At 40.0% G+C, this 19524-nt stretch overlaps 1 protein-coding gene across 3 annotated transcripts in view; it reads left to right on the forward strand.

The window, feature by feature from the left end:
• Positions 1 to 19524, forward strand: part of LOC128657415 (zinc finger protein OZF-like) — a 71076-nt gene that overhangs the window by 49052 nt on the left and 2500 nt on the right. For 2 of the 3 annotated variants that reach the window (XM_053711754.1, XM_053711755.1), the window contains one exon: positions 726 to 833. The exons of the other annotated variant lie outside the window; for it this stretch is intronic. In XM_053711754.1, the coding sequence (XP_053567729.1) occupies positions 726 to 833 (108 nt within the window). The remainder of the gene's footprint in view (positions 1 to 725; positions 834 to 19524) is intronic. 3 annotated transcript variants of the gene reach the window in all.

A 19524-nucleotide genomic window follows, 5' to 3' on the forward strand; every position in this document is an offset into this window, starting at 1 on the left:
AGTTATTCTAAGAAGCGCATCTCATTGGCCCCTTTTGACTCCCAAGATGAACTAAAGCCTGACACTTTTACCTCTGAGCTCCAGATCCCTGAACCTCCCCCAACTAGAAACCCTGTCATGTTTTTGAAGCTTCTATTAAAGGAACATGAAACCCAATGTTTTTTTTATTTCACAATTCAGACAGATTTACTTGTATTATCAAATTAGCTTCAGTGTCATGTTATTCTTTGTTGAAGAGATATCTAGATAGGAAGCATACACCTGTCTGGAGTAAAAGTGCTGCCATCTAAGGCTGTTACTAATACATAATATTCTTGCAAAACTGGTGCCATATAGTTCTGCAGACGTGCGCAGGTTTGAGGGTTGCAGGGCACAGGTGAGTGTACATGTGAAGTTTCTGAGGGATTCAGGGCACAGGTGAGTGTACGTGTTATGTGTCTGAGGGACGCAGGGTTAAAGTGAGTGTATGTGTATGAAAAGTGTATGTGTATCACCTATCTGAGGGATGCATGCCACATGTAAGTGTATTTGTGTGACATGTCTGAGGGGAGCAAATCACAAGTGTTTATGTGTGTAATGTGTATGTAGGGTGCAGGTGAGTGTACGTGTATGATGTGTCTGAGATACGCAGGGCACAAGTGAGTGTATGTGTGTCTCTAATTTTACAATTTGCTTGTGCAGTGCTGAAAAGTTAAAATGTGACCATATTTACATGATCTATGCAGGTGATGTTAATACTGAAGTCACACTTAATGCTGAACAAGCAAATGATCTGTATGTAGAGAGTCGACGGGAAGCTGTGAAGCAGCAAATCGGTGACAATATCAGTATAGGTGAGTGCATGTGTCTGGGGGATACAGATCACCTGCCCCATTAGGCACCGGAAGGTTTTATTAGGGGGGAGGGAGACTTTTTAGAGCCCTCATCTGCTCCCAAATTAATGAAAATGCCCCGTTATTTGTTGATTGTGATATAATTTATGAATGAATGAAATCCAAGTCTAAATGCAATGAGTGCAAAAAAAGCTGAAAATGGCTACAGCAATGGGAATAATGTGGCACAGCAGTGATAATTTGTTTACTTTTATTAAATAAATAAAAAATATTTTTGTCTGAACTTTATTAAATCCCTTAATATATCTGAAATCTTTTGCCATATCTTTGTGTTACATTCTCACTCGCAAGCAACACGCTAACATAACTACGTATTTTTTCTTTCATATAGGTGGCGAGAATCCACAAGCTTGTTACTGATGGGATACACATTCCTACCAGGAGGAGGCAAAGTTTCCCAAACCTCAAATGCCTATAAATACACCTCCCACCTCACTCGTACCTCAGTTTTACAAACTTTGCCTCCTTAGTAGGTGGTGAAGCATGATGTGCATTATTCTTCAGTGATAGGCACTTCTAAACATATTGAAGCCCAGTTCCTCTCTAAGTACAGTGTTTATCTGAGGGATGTGAAGGGAGTATTGCCTGATGATACCATGTTTTCACCTATAGGAAATCTATTCATAAGGCTCTCTGTAAATTTGTTCGCAGGGACTCATCTGCTGCCTCCCTTTACAGATCAACATTATACTCCTCTACCATTACCTCTGCTGATATGTTTCAGTCCTGGTTTGGCTGTCTGCTATATGTGGATGGGTGACTTACGGTAAGTATAATCCATTTTATTAAGACACTCTCAGCTATGGAAGGCATTTCTTTATGTTATGAATGTGTATAATATATGTATTTGCCATGAGACCGGTTGTTTGTGAAACATTGTTTCTTTTATGTAATTGGCAAGAGTCCATGAGCTAGTGACATATGGGATATACATTCCTACCAGGAGGGGCAAAGTTTCCCAAACCTCAAAATGCCTATAAATACACCCCCCACCACAACCACAATTCAGTTTTACAAACTTTGCCTCCTATGGAAGTGGTGAAGTAAGTTTGTGCTAGATTTCTACGTTAATATGCGCTTCTTAGCATGCTGAAGCCCGGTTCCTCTGAGTGCAGTGAATGACAGAGGGATGTGAAGGGAGTATTACCTATTGAATGCAATGGTCATCCTAACGGGGATCTATTTCATAGGTTCTCTGTTATCGGTCGTAGAGATTCATCTCCTACTTCCCTTTTCAGATCGATAATATACTCTTATATACCATTAACTCTGCTGATTCTCGTTTCAGTACTGGTTTGGCTATCTACTTTATGTAGATGAGTGTCTTTTGGTAAGTATGTTTTCCTTTATTAAGACACTCTCAGCTATGGTTTGGCACTTTAAATGTAAAGTTCTAAATAAAATGTTTGTACTTATATTTGCCATGATTCAGGTTTATCAGTATATTTCCCTTTTGCAGACTGTCAGTTTCATTTTGGGAAATGCACATATAAAAAAAATATATATATATATATCTTACCTGAAATTTTTCAAATTGGCTTTTTATGTAAATTGTGGGCTGTTAGGCTCGCGGGTGCGCAAAATGCTATAATTTTTTGACGCGAGAATTAAGTTTGTTGACGTATTTTCGTCATTTCCGGCGTCTTAGTTGGCGCCGAGAATTTTCATGTAGTTGCGTCATCTATGACTCTCGTGTTTGTTGCAGACGTTTTTGGCGCCAAAAATATTTTGTCAGTTGTGGGCATCATACTTGGCGCCAGAACTTTTGACATTATTTTTAAGTCTTCATGTATTTTTGCTTCTGGTTTCCAGAGGCTTATTCTGTTTGCATTTTTTCCCATTCCTGAAACTGTCATATAAGGAAATTGATAATTTTGCTTTATATGTTGTTTTTTCTCTTACATATTGCAAGATGTCTCAATCTGATCCTGTTTCAGAATCCACTATTGGAATCCTGCTGCCTGATGTTGGTTCTACCAAAGCTAAGTGCATTTGTTGTAAACTTATGGTAACTGTTCCGGCTGTAGTTTGTGATAGTTGTCATGACAAACTTTTCATGCAGAAAATATTTCCATTAGTAGTAATCCATTACCTGTTGTTATTCCTTCAACATATAATGCTCAGGATATTCCTGTTAATGTGAGAGAATTTGTTTCTAATTCTATTCAGAAGGCTTTGTCTGTCATACCACCTTCTAATAAACGTAAAAGGTCTTTTAAAACGTCTCATAAAATTGATTAATTTTTAAATGACTGACAACATTCTGATTTATCTATCTCTGATGAGGATCTATCTGGTTCAGAAGATTCTGCCTCAGATATTGACACTGACAAATCTTCATATTTACTTAAAATGGAGTATATTCGTTCCTTATTGAAAGAGGTGTTGATTGCATTAGATATGGAGGAGAGTAGTCCTCTTGATATTAAAACTAGTAAACGTTTAAATTCAGTTTTTAAACCTCATGTAGTTATTCCAGAGGTTTTTCCAGTTCCTGATGCTATTTCAGATGTAATTTCTAGGGAATGGGATAGACTGGGTACCTCTTTTACTCCTTCAATGTTTAAGAAACGGTACCCTTTGCCGTCTGATAGATTGGAGTTTTGGGAAAAGATCCCCAAAGTTGATGGGGCCATCTCTACTCTTGTTAAATGTACTACTATTCCTATGGCAGATAGTACTTCTTTTAAAGATCCTTTAGATAGGAAACTTGAATCTTATCTAAGGAAAGCTTATTTATGTTCAGGTCATCTTCTTAGGCCTGCTATTTCTTTGGCTGATGTTGCAGCTGCTTCAACTTTTTGGTTGGAAACCCTAGCGCAACAAGTATCAGATCATAATGTGTATAGCATTGTTAAGTTAATTCAACATGCTAATAATTTCATCTGTGATGCCATTTTTGATATCATCAGAATTGATGTCAGATATATGTCTTTAGCTATATTAGCTAGAAGAGCTTTATGGCTTAAATCTTGGAATGCTGATATGACTTCTAAATCAACGTTGCTATCTCTCTCTTTCCAAGGTAATAAATTATTTGATTCTCAGTTGGATTCAATTATTTCAACTGTCACTGGGGGGAAGGGAGCTTTTTGCCTCAGGATAAAAAAATCTAAGGGTAAATTTAAGGCTGCTAACCGTTTTTGTTCCTTTCGACAAAATAAGGAACAGAAACCTGATCCTTCCCCTAATGGAACGGTTTCCAATTGGAAGCCTTCTTCAGTCTGGAATAAATCCAAGCCATTTAAAAGGTCTAAATCAGCCCCCAAGGCTGCATGAAGGTGCGGCCCTCATTCCAGCTCAGCTGGTAGGGGGCAGACTAAAATTCTTCAAGGATATTTGGATCAATTCAATCCAAAATCATTGGATTCAGAACATTGTTTCTCAAGGGTACAGAATAGGTTTCAAAGTAAGACCGCCTGTGAGAAGTTTCTTTCTCTCACGCATTCCAGTAAACCCAGAAAAGGCTCAGGCTTTCCTGAAGTGTGTTTCAGACCTGGAGGTATCTGGGGTAATTGTGCCAGTTCCTGTTCAGGAACGGGGTCTGGGGTTTTATTCAAATCTGTTCATTGTCCCAAAGAAGGAGAATTCTTTCAGACCAGTTCTGGATCTAAAAATTTTGAACCGTTACGTGAGAATTCCAACATTCAAAATGGTGACTATAAGGACTATTCTGCCTTTTGTTCAGCAAGGGCATTATATGTCCACAGTAGACTTACAGGATGCATATCTTCATATTCCGTTTCATCCAGATCACCATCAGTTCCTGAGATTCTCTTTTCTAGACAAGCATTACCAATTTGTTGCTCTTCCTTTTGGCCTAGCGACAGCTCCAAGGATCTTTTCAAAGGTTCTCGGTGCCCTACTCTCTGTAATCAGAGAGCGGGGTATTGTGGTGTTTCCTTATTTGGATGATATCTTGGTACTTGCTCAGTCTTTACGTTCTGCAGAATCTCACACGAATCAACTAGTGTTGTTTCTTCAAAAACATGGTTGGAGGATCAATTTACCAAAAAGTTCTTTGACTCCTCGGACAAGGGTAACCTTTTTAGGTTTCAAAATAGATTCAGTATCCATGACTTTGTCTCTAACAGACAAGAGACGTCTGAAATTGGTTGCAGCTTGTCGGAATCTTCAGTTTCAATCATTCCCTTCAGTAGCTATGTGCATGGAGGTTTTAGGTCTCATGACTGCAGCATCGGACACGATCCCTTTTGCTCGTTTTCACATGAGACCTCTTCAGCTTTGTATGCTGAATCATTGGTGCAGGGATTATACAAGGATATCACAATTAATATCCTCAAATCCTAATGTTTGACTATCTCTGACTTGGTGGTTAGATCACCATCGTTTAGTTCAGGGGGCCTCTTTTGTTCGTCCAACCTGGACTGTGATCACAACAGATGCGAGTCTTTCAGGTTGGGGAGCTGTCTGGGGATCTCTGACAGCGCAGGGGGTTTGGAAATCTCAAGAGGCAAGATTACCAATCAATATTTTGGAACTCCGTGCGATTCTCATAGCTCTTCAGTTTTGGCCTCTTCTGAAGAGAGAACTGTTTATTTGTTTTCAGACAGACAATGTCACAACCGTGGCATATGTCAATCATCAAGGTGGGACTCATAGTCCTCAAGCTATGAAAGAAGTATCTCGGATACTTGCTTGGGCGGAATCTAGCTCCTGTCTAATTTCTGCGGTCCATATCCCAGGTATAGACAATTGGGAAGCGGATTATCTCAGTCGCCAGACTTTAGATCCGGGAGAGTGGTCTCTGCACCCAGATGTGTTTTTTCAGATTGTTCAGATGTGGGGGCTTCCAGAAATAGATCTGATGGCTTCTCATCTAAACAGGAAACTTCCCAGGTATCTGTCCAGGGATCCTCAAGCTGAAGCAGTGGATGCGTTGACACTTCCTTGGAGTTATCAACCTGCTTATATCTTTCCTCCTCTAGTTCTTCTTCCAAGAGTGATTTCCAAAATCATAATGGAGCTTTCGTTTGTACTGCTGGTGGCTCTAGCATGGCCACACAGGTTTTGGTATGCGGATCTTGTTAGGATGTCCAGTTGCCAACCTTGGCCACTTCTGTTAAGGCCAGACCTTCTATCTCAAGGCCCTTTTTTTCATCAGGATGTCAAATCCTTAAATTTGAAGGTATGGAGATTGAACGCTTAGTGCTTAGTCATAGAGGTTTCTCTGACTCAGTGATTAATACTATGTTACAGGCTCGTAAATCTGTGTCTAGAAAGATTTATTATCGAATTTGGAAGACTTACATTTCATGGTGTTCTTCTCATAAATCCTCTTGGCATTCTTTTAGAATTCCTAGAATTTTACAGTTTCTTCAGGATGGTTTAGATAAGGGACAAATCTCTGCTCTTTCTGTTCTGTTTCACAGAAAAATTGCTAATCTTCCTGATATTCATTGTTTTGTACAAGCCTGTCATTAAATCAATCTCTCCTCGAGCCTTAATTTGGTTTTGAAAGCTTTACAGGCTCCTCCGTTTGAGCCTATGCATTCTCTGGACATTAAATTACTTTCTTGGAAAGTATTGTTCCTTTTGGCCATCTCTTCTGCTAGAAGAGTTTCTGAATTATCTGCTCTTTCTTGTGAGTCTCCTTTTCTGAATTTTCATCAGGATAAGGCGGTCTTGCAGACTTCATTTACATTTTTACCTAAGGTTGTGAATTCCAACAACATTAGTAGAGAAATTGTTGTCCCTTCATTGTGTCCTAATCCTAAGAATTCTCTGGAGAGATCTTTACATTCTTTGGATGTGGTAAGAGCTTTGAAATATTATGTTAAAGCTACTAAAGATTTCAGAAAGACTTCTAGTCTATTTGTTATCTTTTCTGGTTCTAAGAAAGGTCAGAAGGCTTCTGCCATTTCTTTGGCATCTTGGTTAAAGCTTTTGATTCATCATGCTTATTTGGAGTTGGGTAAATCCCGCCTAAGAGGATTACAGCTCATTCTACTAGGTCAGTTTCTACTTCCTGGGCTTTTAGGAATGAAGCTTCTGTTGATCAGATTTGCAAAGCAGCAACTTGGTCTTCTTTGCATAGTTTTACTAAATTCTACCATTTTGATGTTTTTTCTTCTTCAGAAGCAGATTTTGGTAGAAAAGTACTTCAGGCAGCTGTTTCAGTTTGATTCTTCTACTTATAATTTCAGTTTTTTTCATTATAAGATTAAAACTTTTGATTTGGGTTGTGGATTAATTTTTCAGCGGAATTGGCTGTCTTTATTTTTATCCCTCCCTCTCTAGTGACTCTTGCGTGGAGTGCCACATCTTGGGTATTTGCTATCCCATATGTCACTAGCTCATGGACTCTTGCCAATTACATGAAAGAAAACATAATTTATGTAAGAATTTACCTGATAAATTCAGACCCACCCTTTTTATGGTGGTTATGATTTTTTTTGTGGAAAGCACAATTATTCCAATTCCTTGTTGATGCTTTCACTCCTTTCTTATCACCCCACTTCTTGGCTATTCGTTAAACTGCATTGTGGGTGTGGTGGGGGTGTATTTATAGTCATTTTGAGGTTTGAGAAACTTTGCCCCTCCTGGTAGGAATGTATATCCCGTACGTCACTAGCTCATGGACTCTTGCCAATATGAAAGAAATTAATTTATCAGGTAAATTCTTACATAAATGATGTTTTTTTTAGTGTTTGGGGGCTAGTTAAATTATGTTTATTTTTTAGCTTACCTTAGGCCTTCATTATCTCTGCATACTAGGAGGTTTTATTTTTTTCAAATTTTGCGCACAAAATTGCTATTGCATCATTTGTGGCGTGTCGCAGGTGACGCAACTTGTCATTTATGGTGCCTCATGGATAACGCTATTTGCATCAATTTGCGCCGTATTTTTGGCGCCAAAATTTTTTCAGCTTATAAGACCGGCCCCCACTTCTCTGTGCTCTCTTTTTGATTGTGCATCCTCATCAATGTTTTATTATAACGTTATTATTTTAATAGCTCTGTTTCCCATTTCCTCTTAAAAGTACTGCTGCATTAAGGAGCATGTGATGTTTGGCAACTAATAATATTTTTTGTACCTTTTTTTGCCATGATGTCTCAAACTGAATCTGCCTCAGACGTTACCATAGAAACTGAGCTACCTGAACATATTTCTACCAAAACTAAGTGTGTTTGTTGTAAAAAAGCTGATCTGAAATGTTCAGCTCATTTTTGTGGCGCTTGTCTTGAAAGTTTATTAAATGCTTTTATTTCTATGAGTACAAATACATCCACTATGTTACCATCTCAGTCTAATGCAAAAGGCATTCCTTCAGAAATAAAAGATTTTATTGCTGCAGCCATAGAGAAGGCTATGACTGCTATTCCGCTTTCAAATAAACATAAAAGGACTTTACAAAAATCTCTTAACCCCTTAACGACACACGTCGTACAGGGTACGTCATATCCGAACTGGTCGTTAAAGACCAACAACGTACACTGTACATCGTTAGGGATTTAAAGCGGCTGGAATCGATCCTGATCGCTTCCAGCTGCTTTCAAGGTATTGCCGTGATGCCTCGATATTGAGGCATCACTGCCATACCTTTTTTGGCACACCGATGCAGAGAGAGCCACTCTGTTGCCCTCTCTGCATCGGCCAGCGATTGTGCCGATCGTTGGTGGGTGGGAGCCATTGCAGGGAGGCGGGTGAATGGCCCATCGCTGGTGAGTTTCTGGGCAGCAGTGGGAAATCACTCCCGCGATCTGGTGGAAGTCTGGAAGAGGGTGGTGGGATATGGTGGTTGGAGAGGAGGGGGGAATAATATTTGGAAAGGGATTGGGGAGGGGGTGGGTATTGAGGGGGGCAGCTACACTACAGAAAAAGTGGGGTCTATTTTTAAAAAACCCAAATATGATTGCAAAGTGGGTACTGGCAGACAGCTGCCAGTACCCAAAATGGTAGTAAAAAGTTAGTGGGGGGAGGGTTAGAGAGCTCTTTGGGGGGGCTCAGGGCAGTTGAGTGGTAAGGGGGGATCCTATACTGCAGAAAATATATAATTTAAAAAAAATATATATATATATCTTTTTTATTTTTATACTGGCAGACTAAAGATGACGGTGACAATAGTGAGGTGGGGAGGGAAGAGAGCTGTTTGAGAGTGGTCAGGGAGGGATCAAGGGGTGGGATGTGTCAGGTGGGAGGCTGATCTCTACACTAAAGCTAAAATTAACAATTCAAGTTCCCTACAAGCTACCTAATTAACCCTGTCACTGCTGGGCATAATATAAGTGTGGTGCACAGCTGCATTTAGCGGCCTTCTAATTACCAAAAAGCAATGTCAAAGCCATATATGTCTGCTATTTCTGAACAAAGAGGATCCCAGAGAACCATTTACAACTATTTGTGCAATAATTGCACAAGCTGTAAATAATTTCAGTGAAAAAAACTAAAGTTTGTGAAAAAGTTAACAATTGTTTTTATTTGATCGCATTTGACAGTGAAATGGTGGCATGAATTATACCAAAATGGACCTAGATCAATACTTTGGGTTGTCTACTACACTAAAGTTAAAATTAACCCTACAAGCTACCTAATTAACCTTTACTGCTGAGCATAATACAAGTGTGGTGCGCAGCTGAATTTAGCGGCCTTCTAATTACCAAAAAGAACGCCAAAGCCATATATGTCTGCTATTTCTGAAGAAAGGGGATCCCAGAGAAGCATTTACAACCATTTGTGCCATAATCGTTTGTAAATTATTTCAGTGAGAAACCTAAAGTTTGTGAAAAAGTTAGCTTTTTTTTTATTATTTGATCGCATTTGGTGGTGAAATGGTGAATGGGCCTAAATCAATACTTTGGGTTGTCTACTAAATAAAAATATATACATCTAAAGGGATATTCAGGGATTCCTGACAGATATCAGTGTTACAATGTAACTATCTCTAATTTTGAAAAAAAAAAAATGGTTTGGAAATAGAAAAGTGCTACTTGTATTTACTGCCCTATAACTTGAACATGTAAACATTGGGTATTTCTAAACTCAGGACAAGATTTAGAAACTATTTAGCATGGTTGTTTTTGGTGGTTGTAGATGTGTAACAGATTTTGGAGGTCAAAGTTAAAAAAAGTGTGGTTTTTCTCTTGTTAAGTGTGTTCAGTCCACGGGTCATCCATTACTTATGGGATATATTCTCCTCCCCAACAGGAAGTTGCAAGAGGATCACCCAAGCAGAGCTGCTCTATAGCTCCTCCCCTCACATGTCATATCCAGTCATTCTCTTGCAAGTCTCAACATAGAAGGAGGTCCGCGAGAGGAGTGGTGTTTTATACTTAATTTATTTCTTCAATCAAAAGTTTGTTATTTTTAAATGGCACCGGAGTGTGCTGTTTTTCTCTCAGGCAGTATTTAGAAGAAGAATCTGCCTGCGTTTTCAATGATCTTAGCAGACGTAACTAAGATCCACTGGCTGTTCTCGCACATTCTGAGGAGTGGGGTAACTTCAGAAAAGGGAATAGCATGCGGGGTCCCCCGCAAATGAGGTATGTGCAGTAATATTTTCTAGGAATGGAATTGACTAAGAAAACACTGCTGTTACCCATATGATGTAAGTACAGCCTTTAATGCAGTAGTAGCGACTGGTATCAGGCTGATAAATGTATGCGCAGTTGAGTTATTTTCTAGGGACTAGAATTTGACTGAGAAAATACTGTTAATACTGAAATAAATGTATGAGCCTTAACTGCAGTAGAAGCGACTGGTAGCAGGCTTAGTGATAACTTTGCATAACACTGGAAATTTGTTTTTAAAACGTTTACTGGCATGTTATTCGTTTTGTGAGGTACTTTGGTGATAAATCTTTTTGGGCATGATTTTTTTCCATGTGGCTAACGTATATTTCTGCATAGAAACCGTTGTAACAGGTCTCCCACTGTTGTAATATGAGTGGGAGGGGCCTTTTTTAGCGCCTTGTTGCGCAGTTAAAATTCTTGCACAGTCTTCCTGCTTCTTCCTCCTTGATCCAGGACGTCTCCAGAGGGCGCAGGGGTCTTCAAAATTCATTTTGAGGGAGGTAATCAGTCACAGCAGACCTGTGACAGTGTGTTTGACTGTGATAAAAGTGTTAAATCTTAAATTGATTATCCGTTTTTGGGTATTGAGGGGTTAATCATCCGTTTGCTAGTGGGTGCAATCCTCTGCTAAATTCATACATTTACTGTTAAAATTGTTGGCTATAACTGAATAGTTCATTGTTATTTCAACTGTGACAGTTTTTTTGTGTTTTTAAAAGCGCTGCAGCGTTTTTTTCTATTGCTTGTAAATTTATTGAAAGATTTTTTCCAAGCTTGCTAGCCTTCATTGCTAGTCTGTTTAAACATGTCTGATACAGATGAATCTGCTTGTTCATTATGTTTAAAAGCCAATGTGGAGCCCAATAGAAATATGTGTACCAATTGTATTGATGTTACTTTAAATAAAAGTCAGTCTTTACCGGTAAAGAAATTATCACCAGACAACGAGGGGGAAGTTATGCCGCCTAACTCTCCTCACGTGTCAGTACCTTCGCCTCCCGCTCAGGAGGTGCGTGAGATTGTGGCGCCAAGTACATCAAGGCCCTTACAAATCACTTTGCATGATATGGCTAATGTTATGAAAGAAGTATTATCTAATTTGCCTGAGTTAAGAGGCAAGCGCGATAGCTCTGGGTTTAGAACAGAGCGCGCCGATGACACGAGAGCCATGTCCGATACTGCGTCACAATTTGCAGAACATGAGGACGGAGAGCTTCATTCTGTGGGTGACGGATCTGATCCGGGGAGACCGGATTCAGAAATTTCAAATTTTAAATTTAAGCTTGAGAACCTCCGTGTATTGCTAGCGGAGGTATTAGCGGCTCTGAACGATTGCGACACGGTTGCAATCCCAGAGAAATTATGTAGGCTGGATAAATACTATGCGGTACCGGTGTGTACTGACGTTTTTCCTATACCTAAAAGGCTTACAGAGATTATTAGCAAGGAGTGGGATAGACCCGGTGTGCCCTTTTCCCCTCCTCCGATATTTAGAAAAATGTTCCCAATAGACGCCACCACACGAGACTTATGGCAGACGGTCCCTAAGGTGGAGGGAGCAGTTTCTACTTTAGCCAAGCGTACCACTATCCCGGTGGAGGATAGTTGTGCTTTCTCAGATCCAATGGATAAAAAATTAGGTTACCTTAAGAAAATGTTTGTTCAACAAGGTTTTATATTACAGCCCCTTGCATGCATTGCGCCCGTCACTGCTGCAGCGGCATTCTGGTTTGAGTCTCTGGAAGAGGCTATTCGCACAGCACCATTGGATGAGATTATGAACAAGCTTAAAGCCCTTTAAGCTAGCTAATGCTTTTGTTTCGGATGCCGTTGTGCATTTAACCAAACTAACGGCTAAGAACTCCGGATTCGCCATCCAGGCGCGCAGAGCGCTATGGCTTAAATCCTGGTCAGCAGATGTAACTTCTAAATCTAAATTGCTTAATATTCCTTTCAAAGGGCAAACCTTATTCGGGCCCGGCTTGAAAGAAATTATTGCTGACATTACTGGAGGTAAGGGTCATACCCTTCCTCAGGACAGGGCCAAATCAAAGGCCAAACAGTCTAATTTTCGTGCCTTTCGTAATTTCAAGGCAGGAGCAGCATCAACTTCCTCCGCTCCAAAACAGGAAGGGACTGCTACTCGTTACAGACAGGGTTGGAAAGGCAATCAGTCCTGGAACAAGGGCAAGCAGGCCAGAAAACCTACTTCTGCCCCTAAGACAGCATGAAGAGAGGGCCCCCTATCCGGAAACGGATCTAGTGGGGGGCAGACTTTCTCTCTTCGCCCAGGCCTGGGCAAGAGATGTCCAGGATCCCTGGGCGTTGGAGATCATATCTCAGGGATACCTTCTGAACTTCAAAACTTCTCCTCCACAAGGGAGATTTCATCTGTCAAGGTTATCAACAAACCTAATAAAGAAAGAGGCATTTCTACGATGTGTACAAGACCTCTTAGTAATGGGAGTGATCCACCCGGTTCCGCGGACGGAACAAGGGCAAGGTTTTTACTCAAATCTGTTTGTGGTTCCCAAAAAAGAGGGAACCTTCAGGCCAATCTTGGACCTGAAGATCTTAAACAAATTCCTAAGAGTTCCATCGTTCAAAATGGAAACTATTCGAACCATCCTACCCATGATCCAAGAGGGTCAGTATATGACCACAGTGGACTTGAAGGATGCCTACCTTCACATACCGATTCACAAGGATCATTATCGGTACCTAAGGTTTGCCTTTCTAGACAGGCATTACCAGTTTGTAGCTCTTCCCTTCGGGTTGGCTACGGCCCCGAGAATTTTTACAAAGGTTCTGGGCTCGCTTCTGGCGGTACTAAGACTGCGAGGCATAGCGGTGGCTCCGTACCTAGACGACATCCTGATACAAGCGTCAACTTTTCAAAATGCAAAGTCTCATACAGAGATAGTTCTAGCATTTCTGAGGTCGCATGGGTGGAAAGTGAACATGGAAAAGAGTTCTCTGTTCCCACTCACAAGGGTTCCCTTTCTAGGGACTCTTATAGATTCTGTAGAGATGAAGATTTACCTGACGGAGTCCAGGTTATCAAAAATCCTAAATGCTTGCCGTGTCCTTCATTCCATTCCAAGCCCATCAGTAGCTCAGTGCATGGAAGTAATCGGCTTAATGGTCGCGGCAATGGACATAGTGTCATTTGCGCGCCTACATCTCAGACCGCTGCAACTATGCATGCTAAGTCAGTGGAATGGGGATTACTCAGATCTGTCCCCTTTACTAAATCTGGACCAGGAGGCCAGAGATTCTCTTCTCTGGTGGTTGTCGCGGGTTCATCTGTCCAAAGGAATGACTTTTTGCAGACCAGATTGGACGATTGTAACAACAGATGCCAGCCTACTAGTCTGGGGTGCAGAGAAACTCCTCCCAATAAACATTCTGGAATTAAGAGCAATATTCAATGCTCTTCTAGCTTGGCCTCAGTTAGCAACACTGAGGTTCATCAGATTTCAGTCGGACAACATCACGACTGTGGCTTACATCAATCATCAAGGGGGAACCAGGAGTTCCCTAGCGATGTTGGAAGTCTCGAAGATAATTCGCTGGGCAGAGTCGCACTCTTGTCACCTGTCAGCGATCTACATCCCAGGCGTGGAGAACTGGGAGGCGGACTTTCTATGTCGCCAGACCTTTCATCCGGGGGAGTGGGAACTTCACCCTGAGGTGTTTGCTCAACTGATTCTTCGTTGGGGCGAACCGGAGCTGGATCTCATGGCATCTCGTCAGAACGCCAAGCTTCCTTGTTACGGATCCAGGTCCAGGGACCCGGGAGCGGTGCTGGTAGATGCACTAGCAGCCCCTTGGGTTTTCAACATGGCTTATGTGTTTCCACCATTTCCGTTGCTACCTCGACTGATTGCCAGGATCAAACAGGAGAGAGCATCGGTGATTCTGATAGCGCCTGCGTGGCCACGCAGGACCTGGTATGCAGACCTAGTGGACATGTCGTCCTGTCCACCATGGTCTCTGCCTCTGAGGCAGGACCTTCTAATTCAGGGTCCTTTCAACCATCCAAGCCTAATTTCTCTGAGGCTGACTGCATGGAGATTGAACGCTTGATTCTATCAAAGCGTGGTTTTTCGGAGTCGGTTATTGATACGTTAATACAGGCTCGGAAACCTGTTACCAGAAAAATTTACCATAAGATATGGCGTAAATATTTATATTGGTGTGAATCCAAGAGTTACTCATGGAGTAAGGTTAGGATTCCTAGGATATTGGCTTTTCTACAAGAAGGTTTAGAAAAGGGTTTATCCACTAGTTCGTTAAAGGGACAGATTTCTGCTCTGTCTATTCTTTTACACAAACGTCTGGCAGAGAATCCAGACGTCCAGGCTTTTTGTCAGGCTTTGGCTAGGATTAAGCCTGTGTTTAAAACTGTTGCTCCTCCGTGGAGCTTAAACTTGGTTCTTAAAGTTCTTCAGGGTGTTCCGTTTGAACCCCTTCATTCCATTGATATTAAGCTTTTATCTTGGAAAGTTCTGTTTTTGATGGCTTTTTCCTCGGCTCGAAGAGTCTCTGAGTTATCTGCCTTACATTGCGATTCTCCTTATCTGATTTTTCATTCAGACAAGGTAGTTCTGCGTACTAAACCTGGGTTTTTACCTAAGGTTGTTTCTAACAGGAATATCAATCAAGAGATTGTTGTTCCTTCATTGTGTCCTAATCCTTCTTCAAAGAAGGAACGTCTTTTGCATAATCTGGACGTAGTCCGTGCCCTGAAGTTCTACTTACAGGCAACTAACGATTTTCGGCAAACTTCTTCTCTGTTTGTCGTTTATTCTGGTCAGAGGAGAGGTCAAAAGGCTTCGGCCACCTCTCTCTCTTTTTGGCTTCGTAGCATAATACGTTTAGCCTATGAGACTGCTGGACAGCAGCCTCCTGAAAGAATTACAGCTCATTCCACTAGAGCTGTGGCTTCCACCTGGGCCTTTAAGAATTAGGCCTCTGTTGAACAGATTTGCAAGGCTGCAACTTGGTCTTTACTTCATACCTTTTCAAAATTTTACAAATTTGACACTTTTGCTTCTTTGGAGGCTGGTTTTGGGAGAAAGGTTCTACAGGCAGTGGTTCCTTCTGTTTAATGTTCCTGCCTTGTCCCTCCCATCATCCGTGTACTTTAGCTTTGGTATTGGTATCCCATAAGTAATGGATGACCCGTGGACTGAACACACTTAACAAGAGAAAACATAATTTATGCTTACCTGATAAATGTATTTCTCTTGTAGTGTGTTCAGTCCACGGCCCACCCTGTCTTTTTTTGAGGCAGTTCTAAATTTTAATTAAAACTCCAGTCACCACTGCACCCTATAGTTTTTCCTTTCTCGTCTTGTTTCGGTCGAATGACTGGATATGACATGTGAGGGGAGGAGCTATATAGCAGCTCTGCTTGGGTGATCCTCTTGCAACTTCCTGTTGGGGAGGAGAATATATCCCATAAGTAATGGATGACCCGTGGACTGAACACACTACAAGAGAAATAAATTTATCAGGTAAGCATAAATTATGTTTTTTCAATTTTCTCATCATATTTTATAAAAAAAATTATAGTAAATTATAAGATATGATGAAAATAGTGGTATCTTTAAATGGCGAGAACAATGGTATATAAAATGTGTGGGTACAGTAAATGAGTAAGAGGAAAATTACAGCTAAACACAATCACCGCAGAAATGTAAAAATAGCCCTGGTCCTTAAGGGTAAGAACTTGAAAAATGGCCTTGTCCTTAAGGGGTTAAAGGGATCCTAAACCAAAATTTTTTGTTTCATGATTTAGATAGAGGATGCAATTTTAAGCAACTTTCTCATTTACTCCTATTTTTTTTTTTTTTTTTTTTTTTTTAGTTTTAATTCTTTTATTGGGATAATTCCAAAATATACAAAGAAAAGCATTAGAAAAACTGTCAAATTAACATCAAGTGTTACAATAGATAATTATTTGTTACAATTAGACAATTAGGTTTAAAAACAGTAGGTTGATTATTATTACTGGATTTGGCAACAGATACCAATCAGCCGACACTCAAAAATAAAGGTTTACAGTGGATATGTTTTGTGATGGGAATGACCATTGCGGGAATGTCTATGACCTCCTTCTGACTGTCATGAGGTAACCCTGTGATGTGAGTGTGTTTAGAGTCTGAGTGTAGGGATATTGCATACGGGATTTATAGTAGATTGATAGGGTTGAGCTGGGGAATGGGTTACTGTTGGCTGTTGATATATTCTTCCCATAGAAATGATATGTTATGGAATTCTTCTACCCGCCTAGTGCTGGTGTAATGGTATTTCTCCAGCTGGAGAAAGTGTGTCACCCTGGATTTCCAGACTACGGGGGATGGCAGGTCTAATTTTTTCCAATTAAGCGGGATTAGTCTTTTAGCAGAGTTGATCATAATTGTGAGAAGTGTTCGTTTTAGTTTGCATGAAATTTTGGGGAATTTGTTGAAAAGAAAAACCCATGGGGTAAACGGAAGTGGTGCACCCATAGCTTTTTCAATCTCTGGTCTAAGGGAGCACCAGAAGAATGATGCTGTCGGGCATGTCCACCAGATATGTGCAAAAGTAGCTGGCTCTCCGCAGTTCCTCCAACACATGGTGGTCGTGTTGGGGAATAGATGGTGCAATCGAACTGGAGTGTAGTACCACCTGCTTAGCAGTTTGATATTCATTTCCAGCATCGAAATGGATGATGAAGCTTTTGTCATCTGGTGAAAGATGATATTCCAATCTGGTGGGTCCAGGGCAACCCCTAAGTCTTTTTCTCATTTAGCTACATATGGTAGCGGGTGTCGAGTGAGACACTCGCAATAGTATTTTATTCTCATTCTCATTTACTCCTATTATCGATTTTTCTTCGTTCTCTTGCTATCTTTATTTGAAAAAGCAGGAATGTAAACTTAAGAGCCGGACCATTTTTGGTTGAGCACCTGGGTAGCTCTTGCTAATTGGTGGCTAAATGTAGCAAATCAATCAGCAAGAGCTACCGAGGCTCTGAACCAAAAATGGTCCGGCTCTTAAGTTTACATTACTACTTTGTTAAATAAAGATAGCAAGAAAACGAAGAAAAATTGATAATAGGAATAAATTAGAAAGTTGATTCCAGTGCCTATAATTTCAGTGTTTTTTATTTTAAAAGACTTAATTTATTTTTGGATTTAGTTTCTCAGAGGAAATAGCTGTTTTTATTTTGTCCCTCCCTTTATTGTTACTTGTGGACTTCCACATCTTGGGTATTATATCCCATCAGTAACAAGCTTGTGGACTCTCGCCACCTATATGAAAGAAAACATAATTTATGTAAGAACTTACCTGATAAATTCATTTATTTCATGGTGGCGAGAGTCCACAAGGCTCACCCATTTTTTGGGGTTTATGATCATTTGTATAAAAGCACATCTTTATTCCTGCTCCTCTTTTTTATGCTTTTACTCCTTATACACCTCACCAACTTGGCTATATGTTAAACTGAGGTATGAGTGAGGTGGGAGGTGTATTTATAGGCATTTGAGGTTTGGAAAATTTTGCCTCCTCCTGGTAGGAATGTGTATCCCATCAGTAACAAGCTTGTGGACTCTCGCCACCATGAAAGAAATTAATTTATCAGGTAAGTTCTTACATACATTATGTTTTTCATATTTGTTTTTTATTCTTTGTTGAAGAGATATCTAGATAGGTAGCGTGCACATGTTTGGGACACTACAACATGCCCTGTAAAATTGCTGCTATGTAGTGCCCTTGCCGATGTTTAATACTCTTGCAAATCTGCTGCCATAAAGTTCTGCAGACATGTACATGCTGAGCTTACCTTTCTGCTTTTCAACAAAGGATACCAAGCTGACAAAGAAAATTGGAAGGTTGTTAAAAATGGCATGCTTTGGATCATGAAAGAAAATGTTTGGGTTTAATGTCCCTTTGAAAAAATGTGGAATGTATTTGCTTGTATAAATGTTGCCTCCAGATCTGTACACCGTATACAAGGTGTGATCTGTAAAGTGATGGAAAAAAAGACATTTCTAGGCACTCACAATATTGTAAAACAATCTCACATAAATATCAAAAATATATTTACATTCTTCCTCGGACCAATATCCAAGTTTGCATACTGTAGTAGGCTTATCACTATAAATGTGATGGGCAGTAATAGAAAAGGCAAAACAACAATTGTAAAATCATTAAAATAACAATTATTATAAAAATTGACTCTTCTCATACCCCCATAACTCTTGGCTCATGTCGGATTCGTCTTTCACCTGTCAGCGATTTCTCAAAGACCAACTTTGAGAATCCCACATTTATGGGAATTCACAAAATCATAGTGCTAACGGAGTAGGGAATGTCCCCCAGTAAAATGTTTGTGCAGTTAACTTGAGTTTGATTAAAAAGTAGACCGGACAACTTTCCTTTTGATTGTTAATAGACTCTCGCTCACCACCCATGGCTCAGGAATTGGCTGTTGACCATTTTGTATTTTAGTTATTTTAATTTTTGAAATACAACAAGTAGATACACATAAACACTTTAAATACCTATATATGAGAAGTGTTTCTATTTGTATTGTGATGCTATATAAATTTTAACATTGTAATAAATACTTGATTTTATCGGTGATCCCGTTTTGCCACTGGAGTTATTATCACTGGAGTATGTGATTATCTTCCTTTTGCACCTATCATTCAATCCTATCTAGTTTAACACTATGAGACCCCTTTATTTTTCTCTTTGAGGAGTTCCTGGGGCAGTCATCTGTTGTGGACTTTTTAGCTTCATGTTGCTACTCTCATTTGCTACATCTACTCAAATATAAATATTTACAGTGTTTAAATATTTATATGTATCACTTTTTGTGTTATCTAATATTTTATTTTATAATGGATACCAAGAGAATAAAGCAAATAAGAAAATAACAGTACATTGAAAGCTGTTTATTATTATTTATTATTATTATCAGTTATTTGTAGAGCGCCAACGGCACTAAAAACATGGGTCTAATATGCAAGGTAACAATTATGAGAAACAAAGGGATAGAGGGCCCTGCCAGTGGTTTCACTGTTGTAAATCAGCTCTC

This window comes from Bombina bombina, chromosome 4, assembly GCF_027579735.1.
Source record: "Bombina bombina isolate aBomBom1 chromosome 4, aBomBom1.pri, whole genome shotgun sequence".
NCBI lineage: Eukaryota > Metazoa > Chordata > Amphibia > Anura > Bombinatoridae > Bombina > Bombina bombina.